This window comes from Podarcis pityusensis, assembly GCF_964106645.2.
Source record: "Podarcis pityusensis genome assembly, chromosome: 13".
Taxonomy (NCBI): domain Eukaryota; kingdom Metazoa; phylum Chordata; class Lepidosauria; order Squamata; family Lacertidae; genus Podarcis; species Podarcis pityusensis.
In genome coordinates this window covers 3,942,839-3,962,495 of record NC_138038.1, presented here as the reverse complement: position 1 = coordinate 3,962,495, position 19,657 = coordinate 3,942,839, and the positions used below count along the sequence as shown (strand labels likewise).

The window sequence follows — 19,657 nt, the reverse complement described above, 5'->3', positions numbered from 1 at the left end:
CTGGGTCGAGAAGAGACGGCTTCCTAGGCGGGCGGGGAAAGTGCTTCCTCTTTCCTCGCCGGGGCCCTTCCGTCACTTCCGGCCACGCCCCTTCCCCCCGAGCGCGGAGCCTCCGCCTCCTCCTGCCTCGCCTCCCTCGCCTCTCGCCCTCGAGTCGCGGCTATTATGGGGAAGAAGCACAAGAAGCACAAGGCGGAGAAGGCCGAGTGGAGGTCCGCGCCCGCCCCGGCCGTCGTCGCCGCCACCGGGGGGGGAGGAAGCGGCGGCGCCGCCTATGACGGTGGGTGGGAGAAGGGAGGGCGGTGGATTGATTTATGTGTTTATTCATTGCCTTTCTCCCCCCCTCCCTCCCTCCCCAGTTCCTCAGTCCCCACAACAACCCTGTGAGGGGGGCCAGAAGCCGCCACAGAAGCTGCCTGCAAGGAAGCCGTCCATTTCCTTCTCCCCCCCCAATTATTTATGCATTTGTTGCATTTTTAGCCCAAGTCCTGACCCCCCCCCCCGCTGCAGGGCTGGGGCAGCGTGTCGGGTTTTCCATTGGGGGGAGGGGCTGTTGCTGTTGTTTTTTTGGCATCTTTATTTTACATTTTGTTGTGTTTTATGCGGAAATCGCTCGATTTGGTTTCGCGTATTTTAATGTTTAATTTATTGTTTATGCCTACTTTTGTTATGCCATATTTATGTTATTTTTATCTGAACTCCGTAAAGGTGGCATACAAATAAATGACGGGGTGAGCTCCCGTTGCTCGGTCCCTGCTCCTGCCCACCTAGCAGTTCGAAAGCACGTCAAAGTGCAAGTAGATAAATAGGTACCGCTCCAGCGGGAAGGTAAACGGCGTTTCCGTGCGCTGCTCTGGTTCGCCAGAAGCGGCTTAGTCATGCTGGCCACATGACCCAGAAAAACTGTCTGCGGACAAACACCGGCTCTCTCAGCCTGTAAAGCGAGATGAGCGCACAACCCCAGAGTCGTCTTCAGCTGGACTTAACTGTCAGGGGTCCATTACCTTTTATCTTTTTATGTATGTAACACAAAACCATATATGCTATAATAAATGAATAAACTTTATCTTGCTTTTAGCCACTTTGGGTGGCTAAAATACTGTTGTTTTTCTCTCACACGCTTGTTGAGGGGGGTAGGTGCCACCTTCTTCCTGACAGAGGATATCAGTGCACATTTGCTTCAGACCTGCTTTTAGCATCATAATCTGCTCTTACACCTTCCTATGAATAAGGCTTATGCGATCAGCATTCCTGCTGAATGTTTGCTGCACTAGTTTGATACTGTTTATTTATTGCTTTTCACTTATTTGCTGCTGTTGTCACCCTCTTAGATTATGTGGATAAGCCCTTGGAGAAGCCATTGAAGTTGGTGTTGAAAGTTGGTGGAAGTGAAGTGACAGAACTTTCAGGATCAGGCCACGATTCCAGTTATTATGATGATAGATCAGACCATGAGAGAGAGCGACATAAGGAGAAGAAAAAGAAGAAGAAGAAGAAATCTGACAAAGAGAAAGAAAAGCATCTTGATGATGAGGAGAGACGGAAGAGAAAGGTAATGAGTCATTGACTTATTTTCAGAGATACTGGTCAGAGCTTTAAAACGTTACCTTATGAAAACTGTAAGTATCAGTTTGAACAAATGCATTTTTTTGTGGCAACTCCAGAGCTTTTAAAGCTATTCCTTACAACTCTTGAGAAGCAATGGCAGAGGATGAGAATTTTTAAGAGTCCAGAATACAGAGTAAACTCCATTGTAACGCCTAATTACTTTTATAATTTAAATACTCCATGGCATCGCTGAGTTTTTATGCAAGCTCATCGAAATGCATTCGCCTCATCTGTTTTGTTCAGAAGGTTTCAAAATCCCCTTCCAGAACAAATTCTGCTCCTGCAATAAGAAACCACCAGATACAGTACATCACATAATACATCACACCCTTCACAGAGATCACCTAGTGATTCCCTTACATCTTAAAATATTGATTTACAAAGAGTCTGTAATCTAATATTTGTTGAGGGGTGATACTACTGAAATTACCAAGATTGTTTCAGGGTATTTAGACGAGATCTTTAAAGCTAGAGCTAAAGTTTCCTGATTTATTTAGTGGTGGCTATCTAGTCTTTTATATATTGTATGTGTTTGGATTATCAGTGTATTTGGATGACTTTGGATGATTTTATTATTTTACTGTTTAAATTTATGCCAATAAAAGCCAATTGGATTATTGCAAGGTATGCTGTGTGAGACTGCTCTTTTAAGACAACTTGGCATATTCAAGTGGTCCAGAATGCAGCAGCAAGATTACTGCCTGGGGTTTCCTTTAGAATTCTTATACCCCCTGTTTCATATCCATGGCATTGGTTACTAGTTTGTCTCTGGACTCAATTCAAGGTGCTCACATTAGCGTTTAAAGCCCTAAATGACTTAGTGCTACTACTTTATGTAGATTGCTTGTTTCTTGAGCAGCTCTTTGAATTTTGAATAACCATTTTCCAACACACTCTTGAAAACCAACAACAAAACAAATAATAATAATAATTATACTATTTATACCCCGCCCATCTGTCTGGGTTTCCCCGGCCACTCTGGGCGGCTTGCAGTACATACAAAAACAGTAAGCTAAATAAAATAGCTAAATAAAAGCAGGATGACAAATGCAAATGGAAGTAACCCATGTACTTTTTTTAAAGATCCTGTTTTCCTAAGCATTTGGAGTCTGTTTTCCCATTGCTAAGTATCCTGAATTTTTAATGTCACAAAAGACTAATTTCAGTGATGATTTTGTGTGAATATGTTATTCTTTCATTTGTACTTGAAGAGGTTATATTGACTGTCTTTTTTACATTTCTGTTTCTTTGGTATCAGGAAGAGAAGAAAAGAAAAAGGGAGAAAGAACAATGTGATACTGAGGGTGAAACAGATGACTTTGATCCTGGAAAGAAAGTAGAGGTTGAGCCACCCTCCGATCGTCCAGTCCGAGCCTGTAGAACACAGCCAGGTGCGTTGTCAGTGACATCTGAAACTGATATAAAGATTTGTATAGTGTAGGAAAACACTTCTCGGATTCTTGTTTGCTCTCAGCCCCTTCTTTGGTTAAGGATGCAGTTTATTCATGTGGATAGAAATTCATATGATTCTTGTGTTATCCTTAATATTCCTCTATCATTTTCAGAAAGGCCAAACACAGAATATAATGTATGTTTTACTGTCTTGTGCCAAAAACCAGGATTAATAGTGGTTATATTATTTTGTAGCGATAGCATCTTTATCATTTTAGAGCTGTGATATACAGATGGCAGGAACTTTCAAAGGAGTGATCATTTGCTTTTCCTTACATTGAATTATAGCAGAAAGCGAGAGCACACCTATTCAGCAATTGTTGGAACATTTTCTTCGCCAGTTACAGAGGTAAGAATGATGCGCAATGACCTGGAACGCAACCCTCACGCAAATGGGGAGTTGTATGTGTTTCTGGAAAACCCACATCACTGCTTAATAATATCTAATTAGTTTAAGATCGGTACTCAATAATGTAAGATGTGTAGATAGACGTGCTAAAGCGCTGGAGTGCTGGATCTATGCCCCCTCACTTTTAGCACCAGCTCATGTTGGTATATACAGATGTTTCTATGCAACTTATCCTTCAGGACTTTCTTGCTAATACAGAAAGTCCTGAAGTCACATGCATTTCAGATATCAAGCTGTATAAAAACAGGCTGATTATTATTTTATTATGAATACCTTTCTATACTGCCCTTCATCGCTTTGAATACACATTTTGCCAAATACGGAAAAACATAAAAATGCTTCCCCCTCCCTTTTTTTAATGAAGCAAGACAGGTGGTGGTTCTTGACTGATGGAAAAATGGCATTTGTTTTACATAGGTGTTTGGGGGGTGTATATATACACACACATACATGTATACACATACATACATGATTTTATCCCCAAATATAACATTCCCTATATGTATGTGTTTCCCTTTTATAGGAAAGATCCTCACGGGTTTTTTGCTTTTCCAGTCACGGATGCCATTGCTCCTGGATATTCCATGATAATAAAGCATCCTATGGATTTTGGCACTATGAAAGAAAAAATTGCAGCAAACGAGTACAAGTCAGTAACAGAATTCAAGGTGAATTAATAGAGATTTGATAAAACTTTTCATAGTGCGAATTGCTAATTATTATATTTGGTCAATAGGGGTGGTAGATCATGTAAATAGCTCCAGAAATGCTTCTATCTAGCATTTCCTATGAGTGGGCAGCAATCCCGATATTCCAGTGTGAAAGTCACATAATTTTTATGTGATACCCCCAGAGCAGGTTGTGCACAACAAAAGTCTGTGGTTTTAAGTGCAGGTGTCGAGGGGGGGGGTTGCCCATTGATCCCTGCATAACATGTAGAGGCCTGTGGAAGCTACTAAGACAAGCACAGCCCAGTACACATATATGATGGTGCAGAAGGGGCTCAGTAAATCTCCTGTTTTTATTGCCTGCCTCAGACAACAAAAGCAGGATTTACCAAGCACTTGAAAGGCCATAATACAATACTGGCTGTACTTGTTTTAGCAGATCACGGATTGTGAGGGAGAATATCAGTGAACCAGCCAGCTCCTTGTGTTAAACAGCAAGGTGTTCTGCAAAGTTTGGCATAAATGTTAAAGCCCTGATCAATTAAATTAGTTGAAAGTCCTAGTGCAGCAACATTGTGATCTAATCTTTTCTGGTTTCATTGTTCGCCCTAGGAAACCGAAAGGGACCAGGGCCCCTTACAAGTTACCTGAGAAATAGTTGGTTGATATTCACCAACCGTACTATTCATTTTAACATTCTGTTGAATTTGGCCTGGCATGGCTGTGACTACACAACTGCAAAATATGGTAATGCCCATGTTCATGTTTTTCAGGCAGATTTTAAGCTGATGTGTGACAACGCAATGACATACAACAGACCAGACACTGTGTACTACAAACTGGCCAAGAAGATCCTCCATACAGGCTTTAAGATGATGAGCAAAGTAAGACAGCTATGAAAGTGAACATGATGAGACCAAATGTGCACATTAAACTACTCTAGTGGGTCAAAGTGAAGGATTATTTCATTAATCTGTATAACGTGGCTGCTGTATTCTTATGCCCTGGGCTTAAAAAAAAGCAGTAAATCTGCACTTTTATACAAATAAAGCACTGTTAGGGAAAAATGCATAATATATTCTGCTTCTAGGTATGGAAAGGGAGAAGTTGCTGTGTAGGATATTGAAGCACCCCCTGTCGCCACTAGATACTGCATGGGTTTCTAAGAGTCACCAGACATTGGCCACACACTTTTGCATAAATGCTTACAATCACATTGCTCTTTTAAAAAAGAAAGAAACGAAAAGCTGAAATTATGAGGAAGCTGAATTCTGTGCCCAGTACCACATTCTGCACTCCTACAAAAATATGACATTCCCATAGCATGTTATATAGAAGGACATTTCCATTTTAAATCGCTCACCTTTTACGGTACATAACACTCGTAAGATGTGGTTTCAGGTTCGATACTTTGAACAGAAATTTCCATCATGGAAGCAAATTTTTCCATATTACCTTTTAAGTTCATTGGACTTGCTTAAGTTGTTGACAAGTGAGAAATAAATAAATTCTGAATCTTCTTTTGGAAAGCCAAGCATGTTAAACATCAAGGTGATGTATAGAAACATGCTTTCCTTTAAAACATTGTTGAAATGTTTTATGGTTATGAAATACAATTCATAAATCCTCTTAGTCCCCTTCTTAGCAGAAAACAACAGGCCCTCCCCTCACTCCTCACCTAAAATTTAAGAAAGAAACACATTAAAAGGGAAATACTTAAGGTAGGAGATGGATTTATGTATACTTTACATTAAGGTGTACTAGTACCATATTAAAAGCAGTCAAACAACTGATTTATCATATGAGCTACTGCTTCTAGCCTGTTCTGCAGGAAGATTGTGGTAAGTTCCGCTTGTCAGGTAGGTGATGGTCTTTTTTTCCTAGGTTGCAGATATTCTGGTGTCGTGCTGCCATGACTGAATCATGTTGCATCATCATTGAAGGTGTAGCTCTTAGGCACAAAGCCATGGCCATTCCCATCCCATCCCATCATCATAGCACCTTGGCTATGAGGGAAAGGTGTAAAGTCCCTGCTGCTCTGTCCTTTCTAATTCTAGGAACGGCTGTTAGCTTTGAAGCGCAGCATGTCGTTTATGCAGGACATGGATTTTTCTCAGCAGGCAGCTCTTTTGGGCGACGAAGACCCAGCTGTTGAGGAACCTGTGCCCGAAGTTGTTCCTGTTCACGTAGAGACTACCAAGAAATCCAAAAAGCCAAGTAAAGAAGTCATTAGGTAATGATACAGATGGAATGCTTTGCTCTTTGGTGCATCTTAATTACAAATTGGAATTGTGCTGCTATGAAGCAGACTTGAGTTTCCTGAGATTTCAGCGTACTTGGGCAGTCACAGATATTTTCCGCCATTGCAGCCACACATTTTCCAAGGTGTTGCAGGTTGTGTGTGTGTGTGTGTGTGTGAGAGAGAGAGAGAGAGAGAGAGAGAGAGAGAGGTATGTCAGGCAGCTGTTGAGGTATTTGAGTATCAAATTAGTTTTGGATAAACCAATCCCAAACTGTTGATGAATCTTAGTTCACTTCTCTGGCGTTTTACTGTGACCCAAACAAGACATGTTTTGATTTTCATTTGTAAGGCAACCGTACAAGTTGCAGTATAAGTTGCACTTCTTTAAGGATTGTAGAACAGTGCAAAAAGTACAGTAAAGATAGTAGACATGCTCATTTTTTTTCTTTTGAGGCACTTAATAATTTCATTGTGCCCTGCCTCAGCCTTAACACAGCAGAGGCCATTTCTGTGATGTTGTCTTCTCAGATCCCAATACCCTCCAGTTGCCCCTCCAAGAGCACCATTAATTCCCATAATGTTTCTGAGTGCACAGTGATGCTGGCTACATTGCAGATTCTTCCCTGAGCTTGAACTTCCCCCCGGGCTGTCTTGTAGCTGCTGCTGACCTGACTGCTGTGGGAGGCAGTGGTGCCATTTCCCCCGAAGCCAGCAGTGGCCTCCTCTTTAATGCAGTCCCTGGGCTTATAAAAGGGGGTAAGATCCTATTTTTTGTGTTATGGGGACTGATGATTGCCCTACAAGGCATATTTTGCAGCCCACTGCTTTCCTTCTACAGCTCAAAGTGGGTGAAGTTTTCTGGCCCATCAGAGCAATATTTTTAAATGACCATCTTCATGCTCTGGAACCATTCCCTTCCCACTCCCAGCACAAGCCAAAGTTAAGCATGTCTATGGTTTATATAGGAGAATAAAGCATGGACTTCACTCCCTTTCTCTCCTCCTCTCTGAAGCTATCAAGACTTTAAATTGCTGAACTTGTGTCCAGTAGTAGTAGTGAAATAATAGATACAAATACAATATTTGCCTATATAGGGAACAGCACAATAAATATGTCATCTATTGCACCATATTTTTAATGCTTGCCAACATAAGACAGATATCTTCCCCCATGGTTCTTTTACATAGAAAATCTTTCTTTGAGTTGATGTTTGATAAGATGGTCATGGATTCTGTTTTAAAAGCTGAAGTACTATATTCATTTAAGCATATTAACTTGTATTTGAAGTCAGATTACTTACACCTTAAACAAAATTATTTTTCTAACAAGGCTGAAGAGAAAATGATTTTTGTAAACAACACAACTGATTTTTATTGACCTTGCAGTTGGGAGAAATGCGTATCTCCAATCACCCCTTAAGACAAAAGCAGGAAAGGGGGGTGGCTGGGGAGTATATACAAGGTATCTGACAGAGTGGGCAGTTTATGCCACAGCAAATCTGCTTAATGAGACATAATTCTCATTAGGATGTAATGGGATCCAGACTCAAATAAGATACGGACACCTCCTTTATCCTGTGCTTGTTTTCCGAGGAACATCAGGCTGTTCCTTGTTGGAAACTGAAAGTTAGACTAGTTGGAGCTTCTGGTTCAGCAATGCAATTCTTAGGTTCTTAAGCTGAAACAAAAAGCTGTGCACTGGCTAATAGTGTACATTGTATAATCCCTTGCATGCCTATAAAAAGTGTACATAAATGACATGGTACACACATGTCTCGCTTTCAGCCTACTTGCTATTTACACATTCACGTATCAGAACACAAAGCATTATGCCCAGACCTCACTACACATGCACAGCTGATTCAGGCATCTGAACAGCCAGAGTTTGCCCCCTTCTGTACTTGTTTGTTTACTGTGGCAGGCATTTTGGGGCAGAAACCATGGAGTGCGGGGAGAGATTGGACAAATCAGTTTCTCCTTTATGTCTCTCTTGGTTGGCTGCAAAAGAAACCATGGAAGAAACCATTATGGGAGCAGGGAGAGAGATCATGAATTAGAATTTTTACCGTAGGAATCAGTGGAAACTGAACTTATTAAGCGAACCCTCACCTAACAAATGATTTCTTGGGAACACACTGTATTTGGTAAGCGGAGCCTGTGTCTAATACACATAATGATAAGAAAGTTCTGATTAACCCTGGAGAATGCCCACAATTAGTTCACCGTCATAATTTGTTGCCTAGAAATTACTTGGAGAAAAGTAGACATGATTTCATATTTATTGCACAACTTGTAACTTGTTTGTAGCTGCATATTTGAACCAGAAGGCAATGCATGCAGCCTGACTGACAGCACTGCTGAAGAGCACGTTCTGGCTTTGGTGGAACATGCAGCAGATGAAGCTCGGGACCGGATCAGTCGATGTCTCCCAAACAGCAAGGTCGTGCCGCTTGATCCAAGTTTCCATTATTTCGTTCTGCTTAACATTGCCAGAAACAATGTCCTCATCAGATTGAATAAGCATTTTTTGCGTGGCATCTGATACATTAATTATATTTCAAGGACCGCCTCTTCCCATGTGAAGTGACCCAGACCTGGCACTCTTCCTATGCCTGCCTGCCTCCATGAGAGGTCTGGAGGGTGGCAACATGGGGACGGACCTTTTCTGCAGTCCGTGACTCCCCATATGTGGAAGGCTCACCTGGCGCCATCATTACATCTCTTTAGGCACCAAGTGAAAACATTCCTCTTCACCTAGGCCTTTGGCTGATTAAACCATCTCTGGCCTTTTAAACTGTGTTTTGTGTTTTTACACTGTGATCCTTGGATGAAGGGCGGTATATAAATTTAATAATTAAGTTTCACATGTGATTGCTTTATGGCTGTTAAATTTCCAGAGCACAGTTTCCATTCCCCACTTTCAATATAACACAAATGAAGTGTCACCTAGGATTTGTTCCTCGGTATCTGCCTTGGTGAAGCCCCCCACCCCCTGAGCTTTTAATAAGTTAATAATGGTAATAAGTTAATAATATTAGTTATTTAAACTACCGGTAATGGATCCAGAGTGCTGTCAGGATAGGACCTGGGAGGTGAGGGTTCAGAGCTTCATCAATGGGCCTATCACAATCTCTCATCTTGGCCTACCTCATGAGATCATTGTGACGATAAAATAAGTGATGGAGGAGTATGAACCTTGAGTTTCTTGGAAGAAAAGCACAATATAAAAGTAATAATGCACTAAATAGCTTCATGTAATACTCCAGATTGTGGCAGCCAAAAGTTGATAAGGTTCTCCATTATGGCACTATGGGAAGATAAAAATAAAAGATTGTAGCCTTCTGATGAATCAAATCTAGCATATTAAACAATTCAGGTGTTTATATTAAAAGCACTAATGCTCTGAACACGCTTATGAAAACAGGCTAAAGATGATGCAGCTTTTTCAAAGGTGCTTATTCATACTGGATTATGCACCTGTAAACTCCCATTCCAGGCACACATCCAGCATGTGAGTGTTGAGTGGCCCAGGGGGAGGCTGCACTCTGTCTTAAGCACCACAGCTGTGCATAGGCTCTGCACAGCAAACATAGGTGAATAAAGTAGAGAATAAAGGCGTTAAGGAGATAAGGTTCAGTTGTCACCAAAGCTCTGGAACATGCTATCAAAAGAGGCAGTGCTAATGTTGTAGATCTCAGTAGCGCAGACAAACTGTTAGGATCTGACGTTTTAAAATCTGGATAGGTGCTTCCTTTTGATTGGTGAACGTAAAAATAATTTCTATTTCTGCCATATTTTTTAAGTACAGATAGGCTACCTGAAAAAGAATGGTGATGGGTCTTTGGTCTTCAGCGTACTCAATCCATCTGATCCAGAAGCAGAAGGTAATTGTTGTGTAACTTTTGCAAGCTTTGTTTAAAGTTGTAGGTATGCTTTTATTGCTGCATGGCTAGGTTCTCTTTTTAAATTTGCTCTGAAGTTCTTTCATCTTAGATTGAACAACCCAAACAAATATGAAGCAGTAATGATATGCGTTGAAATGTTTGCAACAGTACAGTAAGATGTGTATTCTGAAATACACTTTGCAACTCATCGTAAGCTAAAATGAATGTCTAATACAGACACGGTTGAAGGTTTATGGCTAATACTACAAATACCGTATTTTTCACCCTGTAGGACGCACCTAGTTTTGGAGGGGGGAAATAAAGAAAAACAATTTTATCCCCCCCCCCCCGGCGCGGGGGCGGGGGAAGCCCGAGCTTCCCCTGACCCCAGCCCACAGAACAGGCAGCTCTCCGCAAGCCTTGGGAGACCATCGCAACTTCCCGCCGGGCTCCCACTGCTTGCGGATATCTGCCTGAAGCCCAAACCAGGTCAGGGAACAGCGGGAAGGCACACTGCTTCTGCCCGCCGCCAGCCTCCAAACCAGGTTGGGGAACCGAAGCCCGGGGCACGTTGTGCAGTGTGCCCCGGGCTTCGAGATACAGGCTGCTATCCGCAAGCCTAGGGAGCCCGATGGGAACTCCCGCGGGCTCCCAAGGCTTGCTGAGAGCTTCCTGAAGCCTGGAGCGCGAGAGGGGTCGGTGCACCGACCCCTCTCGCTCTCCAGGCTTCAGCGAAAGCCTGCATTCGCCCCATAGAACACACATACATTTCCCCTTCATTTTTGGAGGGGGAAAAGTGCGTCCTATAGGGCGAAAAATACGGTAGCTTCAAAATGAAGCTTCATTTGTCAGTAGTGTCTAAAAAAGGACTAAGGAATCTTATTGTTGACTGGATACCTGTGATGTTCCTCTAAACTCTTATTTGAATTAGCATAAATGCATCTTCTACTTTTTTGACCTGATCTTCATCTGCTTAATTAAAACATGAATTGCCAGTCTGTGATACAACAGGTGGGCTGTAAGACATTCTTGGACAGAAGGAAAAAGACCCAATGGTCTGGGCAATGGTGTAGAAAAAGATCTGTATTCCTCTTTGCCGCTCCCTGTTTGCTGGTGCCTGCTCCACAGCCAAATAAACTAGAGGCTGAAATTGCAATAAAGTCCAGAGGGCTGCATGTATTGTAGTGGAATGACTCCATCTCATGCCTTACTATTACTCAGCTGAAGAAAAAAAATGCACATCAGTGAGGAACTTGACTTGTGTTTGTCTGCTTATACATATGTATAGTGTATGAACTAAAATACATAATAAATGCTGAGTGTGATAAAAAAAAATCCATACTCAGGAATATTATCTATATGTGTTCCTGATATTGATTTTAGAGGTTTGTAAAATGTGTTGAAGGGACTTTAAGATCCATGCCAAATCAACCATGTGGTTCATGATGCCTTGGTCTTTGTGGCAACCATGGGCGTGTCTCATATAATAAAATGGATTGTTATCTTAATTATAATTATTATTTTGTGTTTTTCATTGCCTTTTCAACATAGTGTCCTAAAAAGCAGGATAGAAATTAGTTACATAAATAAATGTAATGCACATTTCCTTTTAATACAGAGGAGGAAACCCATCCAGTGGATCTGAGTTCTTTGTCAAGCAAGTTATTACCTGGTTTCACAGCCCTGGGCTTCAAAGATGAAAGAAGGCACAAAGGTAGTTAAGGCAACTAAATATTATGTCTTCAGGATTAAACATTTGTCCTGCTATTAAACCATTCATTCAGAACCGAATAGTATTAAGAAGGTGATTTCAGTTAACTAGTTGTTTTCAGAACTTGATTAGTTGACTGTATATCTAAACCAAACAAGTAAAAAAAAAATCATGTTGGGAGAAGTAATTGGCCATGTTTGGACACTCATACTTTGGTTTAACCAGAAGTCTCTAATTAAATGTTGTTCCTTGTTTTCTCTGAACCAGGAGAATATTAAACCACATTTTTTTTTACGATCTTGGCTTGTTCCGAAGCTGGAAACTGTAATTTTCCAGCTGAGGCTTAATAGAAAACCATGGTTAATTTAGAGGCTTCCTGGTTTGCCTCCTCACACTGCAAAGGGAAGAGTGAAGACAAACAATTAAGTTTGTTTGTATCTCAATTTAATACGCCAATATATGATTGTCAAAGCTGGGTGATTTTTACAATTCTGTTTGTGGTGTCTGACCTACGATAGCTGATTCGCACATGCATTATCAAGAGATGTACATGGATCTGTAAACAAATCCTAAGAAATGCAGTTGGGTTTGGGAGGGGACGAGGCTGAGAAGAGGATTTCAAACACGTTTTTCTTATATTTCCAGTCACGTTCCTTTCAAGTGCTAATACAGCACTTTCGATGCAGCCCCATTCTATTTTTCATGATCTGAAAGCAGATGAGATGGAACTGCTGTATTCAGCATATGGAGATGAAACTGGGATCCAGTGTGCCCTAAGGTAAAGAAGTTGTCGTGCACATTGAACTCTTATATAATTATATTAATTGCTTGTTTACTTTTGTCTGTCATTCCATCTTGGTGCCACAGACCACTACACCAGCACAGAAGCTTAAGATTAGGATATACAAAGAAGAACAATAGTTCACGTGGAAGCGGGAATAAATGGCATACAAAAATTTGTAGCTTCAAATTCCATCAGGGTGACAACTTTTTTGAAGAACCACGGAAGACAGCTTTTCAAAACCAAAATGTGTTTTGCTTTTTGCAGTGTTTACATTTAATTTAAAAGTATATATGCAGCCGACTGAACTGCTGGTCTTATGTCACAAATCTTCTAGTTTGCAGGAATTTGTGAAGGATTCTGGAATTTACAGCAAAAAAATAGTGGATGACTTGTTGGATCAAATCACTGGTGGAGATCATTCCAAAATTATTTATCAGCTAAAGCAGGTAGGTCTGCATTATGCAGAGATGCAACCAGTTTTAACACAGTTAGTGTGGGATCAGTAGTTTCCCCTTCAAAGTATTTTTATTAAAATCTTCAAATTATGTACAGTAGAATTGGTCAGTGGCAGCCCCTGAAACCCATAAAGCCTTTTCTGGAACTCATGAATATGGCCACACTGTTTGAACACCTTACACAAATCCTTGTCTTGACAAACAGTCCCCTTCAGATCTAGCATAGAGAGGCTATAAAATAATAAAAGTGGCAGGGTTGATTAGTTGTACTTCTTCCTTGCAAACAAGGAACTGCAAGCCAAGGGAGTCCTCTATGCCTGTCCTTTTTCTTCCTAATTCTATCACCTGAGACAGGTGTGGGGCTGGAAGGAAAGAGCGAAAAGATGAATATCTTATCATAAAACAGAGTTGCATTTAATGAAGCACATTTTTTCAGTCATGTGGAATACCTTTAATTGGTAAAAACATTGCAACCATATATATTGTCTACAAACTCCAAAGGTTCAGCAGGCCTCTCCCTGTTCAGAATGCCTTTCTTAATTCCTGGCTAACAGTGATACACACCTTTTCTACAGTAACCAAGGCATCACAACCAAATGTGACTTGCATATTAGTTTTGTTGCTTAGCTTTAATAATGGGATAATCCTGTCTTTTCAGGACTTAGAGCAGTCCTTCACTCCCTTGGATTTGGTCTAGTTCTGACATGTCCATTCCAGTTCCCCCTTTTTTTCCTTTGTGTCTCTCTGTTTCTCAGAGGCTCATGGGATAATAGAAACCATATGGTGAACATCAGCAAAAAGTGTTTGAAATTATTTATTAAAAATTACTTCTTCACCTTGCTGACTTAGCCTACTGCATTCCTCTTCAGCTGATGCAAGTTCCAGCACCTTAATTCAACAAGCTCATAACGGAGCAGAATGAGCTGCAGAGCAATCTGAACAATGAAACTCTGCCATTTTGTGCCGGGAGCAGCCCCCATCAGCATAACGAACTGCTTCCAAACGCTGCTTGGCGGTGTATGAGAGGGGCTCTGGCTGGTTGAAAACTCCTGAGCCCAGCAGAGCCTACAAGCACTGTCTCTGCCAGACAGTCCCAAAACACTTCCTACCATGGTTGGGGAACCCTCCAGAGCAGATTGGGGGGTTGGGAAGTAGTGGAAACAGAATTTCCCTTGCGTATGCTGGCATGACACTGGATCTCACCCATAACTGCTTCCTGATGGACACTGATCACTGGAAAGGAGGGGTATAAACACTTCAAATAAACTAAAGAACAATAACTCCGCTCTCTGTTTTGTTTGAAGATCCTCAAAGCTTGTTGTGTTAAAAAAAAAAAAAGTTGGTCTGTATTAGTCCAGACTCAAAAGAAGCAAGGTTTTGTCCCTATCTTCTTTCTTCACTGTCCTATATTTCTAGTTTGAAAGTAAATCCAAATTATGACTGATTCAAGAGAAACACAGTTTATTCTGCAGATGTCTCTCTCATTGGCCTGGTTTGCACATTGCATTAAACCACTGTTTAAAGTGCTGGTGTACACAGCTCAGATGTTCCCATGCCACTTCCTCCTTGCTTCTTCAAAATCACAGACAAAACAAGCCAGAATCTAGGTTGTTGGGTTGACCAAGGCTCATGGTTTATTTCATGTGGAAAAACCCGCCAGCGGTAACCAAGGTTTGTTCTTCAGTTCTCGTGGTTGGTTTGAATAAAACAAACCTGGGTGCAGGCAGCACAGCAAGGCAGGCTCTGGCTTGTTTTGTCCACAGTGTGGCAACAAGATTGGTCTAGAAGAGTCATGGGAACTTTTGAACATCATGCACCAGTTCACTGCTTGTTCACATAAAACCATTAGTGTGTTTTACTCAAAAAAAGAAACAGGAAAAATGAACAATTTTAATGTTCTGGTTTTCAGAGGAGAAACATTCCAGTGAAGCCACCAGATGAAGTCAAAGTAAGTCCTATTGCATTTTATTTTTAACCAGCCTTCATGTTCATATGTAATAGTGTGCTTTTTTTTTTGGAAACCGCCCTGGGAATATGATTGAAATATGCTTTAGTTGATATTCCTGCGTTGCATGGGATTAGACTGGGTGCATTACAATTCTCTTATTCTACAGTAAATACAGAAATAAGAATTGCAATCAGTGTGTTCCATAAATCATAGAATCACTATAATTGAGATATTTCAGAAACCTCAAGATTTGTTTAAATTGGGTTTTCTGTACTGTTTTCTGTTTCCTTTCATTTTGTATTTATTTGTTTTTAAGTACCAAAGGAAAAAATAATCCATATTGAAAGCTGACATTTTCTTGTTACTTCGTTGGTGGTGTAAAATAAAAGATGTCAAATGGAAAATGAATATAGATTGTAAATTGCCAACAGTCTGGATGTGCTTTGATGTTTAAGGTTCCACCAGTCCTCATAAAAGAAGAACACAAATTGCGCAATACTTGCCCAGATGCCTCCAAGCAGAGTATGGTAAGATTTCTTGTTTAGTCTGTGCCTTGTAAATGGCCTAGTGAACCACCAGACCACAGGCCTAATCCAGCCCCTGCCCCCCCCCCCAAAGCTTTTTTATGGCTGTACCAAATTTGGCAGTGTGGAATCTGCAGGGATACGTGGTTGGAGAAGTTGATCAGACGAAGGTGGCGGGCCGACTGCAGCCGCATCCGTGGTGGTGTCCCTGTCTGCTGCAACTTCTGCCTCTGTCCTGCTGCGCCCTTGCTCCTTTGGGCAGATTTAAGGTTTCATTGGAAAACTCTGGTACCACCGTAAGGGCTTGTGTTTGATCAGAGCCATGCTTCTCCTGCCTCTCCCTTTATTGCTTCCTGTAAGTTAGCACGCAGCTGAACAGCCTGAAATGTCCACATCCAAATCTTGGAGAGCATTGTTAGATCTTTACATCAGTTTGTGGGTGATCTTTAAAAAGCCACTTGACGTGGTTGCTGCTGTCACGATTAAGTAATTGTTTATTTCAGTTTATCATATTACAAACCATGCAAAAAGGCATTAGTAAATCATGTTGGGAGAGGGTGCTCTGCTTATTAACTTATTTGATCTTTATCACAATATTAATTTTCATTCATTATGATGACTGCTAACTGGAGGAGGGGCGGCAGGTAACATCCAGAATACACAGGTGCCTACTAAATTAAGCTAAGTGGGGAAAATATAGCCTCACCTGCTTTTTGGGCTTGCACACTTTTGGCATTTGAGTTTGTAATGAGGAAATGCAGCCTTGAACTGAAGAATGTTGGCCATTATGAATTGTGGTTAGTTTTGCTTCAAGCAAACAAAGCAATTATGCTTTGTTTGAGCAAAACAAAGCACAATCCCTCGTTCAAATCTAACGCTAAGCCCAGGGATCATAGTTGTGTTTCCTCCTAGCCCTTGAAAGGTAAAGGTAAAGGGACCCCTGACCATTAGGTGCAGTCGTGGCCGACTGAGGTTGCGGCATTCATCTCGCTTTATTGGCCGAGGAAGCCAGCGTACAGCTTCCAGGTCATGTGGCCAGCATGACTAAGCCGCTTCTGGCAGACCAGAGCAGCGCACGGAAACGCCGTTTACCTTCCCGCCAGAGCGGTACCTATTCATCTACTTGCACTTTGATGTGCTTTCAAACTCTTAGATTGGCGAGAGCAGGGACCGAGCAACGGGAGCTCACCCCATCGTGGTGAGCCAACCTTCTGATCGGCAGGTCCCAGGCTCTGTGGTTTAACCCACAGCGCCACTCGCGTCCCTTGTAGCCCTTGTAACCACCACTCTCTCCACCTGTGATTCCCAGCCATCAGCATTCAGAAGCAGACTTCTTTGCATCCTCTTGTCTAATCCTCTTTCAAATCCATCCAAGATGGTGGCCATCACTATGTCCTGTGGGAGTAAATTCTATAGTTTAACTATGCACTGTCTGAGCACTTTCTTTTGTCTGTCTTGAATCTTTCACTATTCAGCTTCCTTGGATGTTAACAAACTCTAGTGTCATGAGAAAGGAAGAAACACTTTTCTCTGCCCTCTTTCTCTAAAATAAAAAGCCCCCAATGTTATAACAGTTCATCATAGATGAGACGTTCCATCCCCTTCATCATTTTAGTTGTCTTTTTCTGAACCTTTCCCAGTTCCACAACCTCCTTTTTGATGTGAGGATAATCCTAGGAGTTCCTTCTTAAACCAGTAAACAATGGTATTGGGTGATAGCAGTGAATCCTTTTTGGAATGCTGCCAGGATTAAATGTAAAAATTAAGATTTTCTCCTCCATGCAGTACACGTTTTCAACATGGTCACCAGTGTTTGCCCATTTGACTTCCCAGTGAAAGTCATGAAGGGTGCACTTAGCCTTGCTTGATAATGTGCTTCTACTGGAGAGGGGAGTCATGTCTGTAGCAGCCCTATGTAAACAGTTACTTACGTTGTGTAGCTGTCATTTTTCTCTTCTTTTTTCAGGTTGGGGAAGCCATTGGAGACAATACTAGTTCCGTTTTGGATTTTTTGTCTATGAAGCCATATTCAGACGTGTCCCTTGATATATCCATGTTGAGTTCATTGGGTAAGCATGTTCTTAAGAGTAGTTCAGTGTTGAAAGAATGATTCAGTAGTATATTATATGTAGTTTGGTCCATCAATCAAATTTTATTCTAGGCCTAGTCTAACATGGTTTTGCCACAGATTGCCACCCTTTTGTTAAATCATTTATTCAAAAATCTAGCGTGCACTGAATGATGCTTTGTTTTTCTCAGGTAAAGTAAAGAAGGAGCTTGATCATGAGGACAATCATTTACACTTGGATGAAACCACCAAATTACTGCAGGACCTTCATGAGGCTCAGGCTGACAGAGTAGGATCCAGACCGTCCTCCAACCTCAGCTCCCTCTCCAATGCTTCTGAAAGGGATCAACACCACCTAGGTAAATCTGGTTGAACAACATGAGCTCCTGAGCCTTCTCAGTCCCACTTAAAATTGAATAGTTTGTGAGATGCCCAAGATACGACTGCATTGACAGTATTCACAATCACATAATTACAGTGGTGATGAGATTGCCCCATAAGGTCTTGGGAGGGCAGGATGCAAATACAAATAGGTTGATAGATAGGACCATTGCTGTGATTTATTTCTACTTAAAATTGCAAATTTAAAATCCTCTGTTTGAATACATTTGACCTTTCAATGACTATTAGAAAACATGGCAAGTAATTAAACAGCCGTAAAAACTATTTGCAGTATAAAACAGCCCAAAAGCAATTTTACAAAGATGGATTTCATGTTATGAGAACATGAAATTCACACATGTTTTCGTTCCAAGTCTCAGGGCCACCGCAGGAAGTGTCTGCTCATACCCAACATCAATCACACTTCTAATAGAAGGGACTAAGTAGATAGGCTGGGTGCGGGGTTTTGCCACAAAAGTAATGAAAAGTTGACTTTTCTAAAATCATTGATGGAGAACATGATTAAAACCCACCAACTATAATCATTTACCTATTTAACTGAACTCTTTTAACTTGCATAAAATTGCACTGTGAATATATTTCCTGAGTGTATGGAACTGTTCAAACTTGTTAATTTATCCTTTCTGGCCCTCTCCTTGCTTTCCACAGGAAGCCCTTCTCACTTAAGTGTAGGAGAACAACAAGATATGGTCCATGACCCCTATGAATTTCTTCAGTCTCCAGAACCTACAAATGCCAATAATTAATCTTGCATATATTTTTATTTATTTTGTGCTTTTTATACTGTGTAAACAATTTATGTAGTTTTGTCGAATAGCATGCATTTCTATTTGCCCTTTTTATTTTGTATGAAGATTGCTAAATAATAATGCTCGTGCATATTTGTAAATATTACTTGGGTTTATATATCATGGTATTTGGACCATCTCATACGGTATTTTAGGTGTGTACAATAGATCTGAAGAAGCAATCTCAAATTACGTATTTAAGATACCTTATTTATATTTTAAAAAATGCTAACCAGCTGTTTATCATGCTGTCAATTGTTAAAAAGTTTTTTATTTAGTGTGCCGCTATGGCCGTATAGGAGGAGCATTTTTTCCAGTGGTGATACAGTGTTAGTCACAGAGACCGATTAATACCAAGGTGGCTCTGCTCTATGACTGACTTTAGACATCACCCAGACATTTCAGAACCGTGGTTGTCTTTGTATTTTCTCCTTCTCTTCCTCCAGTTGCCCACTGCAAAGATGGCCAGATTAAAAGTTATATACAGTCCAGATCCTCGATAGTAATATTGAAGATTTACAGCTTAAAAAGTTCAGCCCTTGCCAAATTATCCAGATTTTTAACACGTTTTAAATTTTAAATGAAGAATTTGAAATTTGACACTAAATGACTTTTTTAAAACAATTTATATTATGGATAAACTAGAATCATTTTGTTGTTCATTAACAATATTGTAAATATGAATAAAACTCATCAATGCAATTGTGCTCTGGTG

The 19,657-nt window shown here is 40.9% G+C and overlaps 1 protein-coding gene across 8 annotated transcripts; it reads left to right on the top strand.

Annotated features, from left to right (window-relative positions):
- The first annotated feature begins 116 nt into the window (after positions 1 to 116).
- BRD9 (bromodomain containing 9) lies at positions 117 to 19,644 on the top strand. Of its 8 annotated transcripts, none has more exons than XM_080976742.1 (17): positions 117 to 280; positions 1,332 to 1,552; positions 2,867 to 2,999; positions 3,352 to 3,409; positions 4,025 to 4,137; positions 4,915 to 5,021; positions 6,195 to 6,370; positions 8,686 to 8,818; positions 10,187 to 10,262; positions 11,881 to 11,976; positions 12,619 to 12,751; positions 13,092 to 13,203; positions 15,122 to 15,160; positions 15,616 to 15,687; positions 17,651 to 17,753; positions 17,944 to 18,111; positions 18,803 to 19,644. In XM_080976742.1, exons 1-17 carry the CDS (start codon positions 166 to 168, stop codon positions 18,898 to 18,900), a joined length of 1,953 nt encoding a protein of 650 aa, XP_080832868.1. In that variant the 5' UTR covers positions 117 to 165; the 3' UTR covers positions 18,901 to 19,644. The 8 variants fall into 8 exon arrangements, with proteins under 8 accessions (XP_080832868.1, XP_080832872.1, XP_080832867.1 ...); XM_080976746.1 differs by having other exon boundaries at positions 3,349 to 3,409; positions 6,258 to 6,370; XM_080976741.1 differs by having other exon boundaries at positions 3,349 to 3,409.
- The last annotated feature ends 13 nt before the right edge of the window (positions 19,645 to 19,657 follow it).

What these genes read in the sequence shown, in the direction of transcription:
- BRD9 (XM_080976739.1), top strand. Translation starts at nt 166, where the DNA reads ATGGGGAAGAAGCACAAGAAGCACAAGGCGGAGAAGGCCGAGTGGAGG. An exon ending in AGCCTGTAGAACACAGCCAG is followed by an intron (nt 3,000 to 3,348) that starts GTGCGTTGTCAG and finishes ATTGAATTATAG; the next exon opens with CAGAAAGCGAGAGCACACCT. An exon ending in CCAAGTAAAGAAGTCATTAG is followed by an intron (nt 6,371 to 8,685) that starts GTAATGATACAG and finishes ACTTGTTTGTAG; the next exon opens with CTGCATATTTGAACCAGAAG.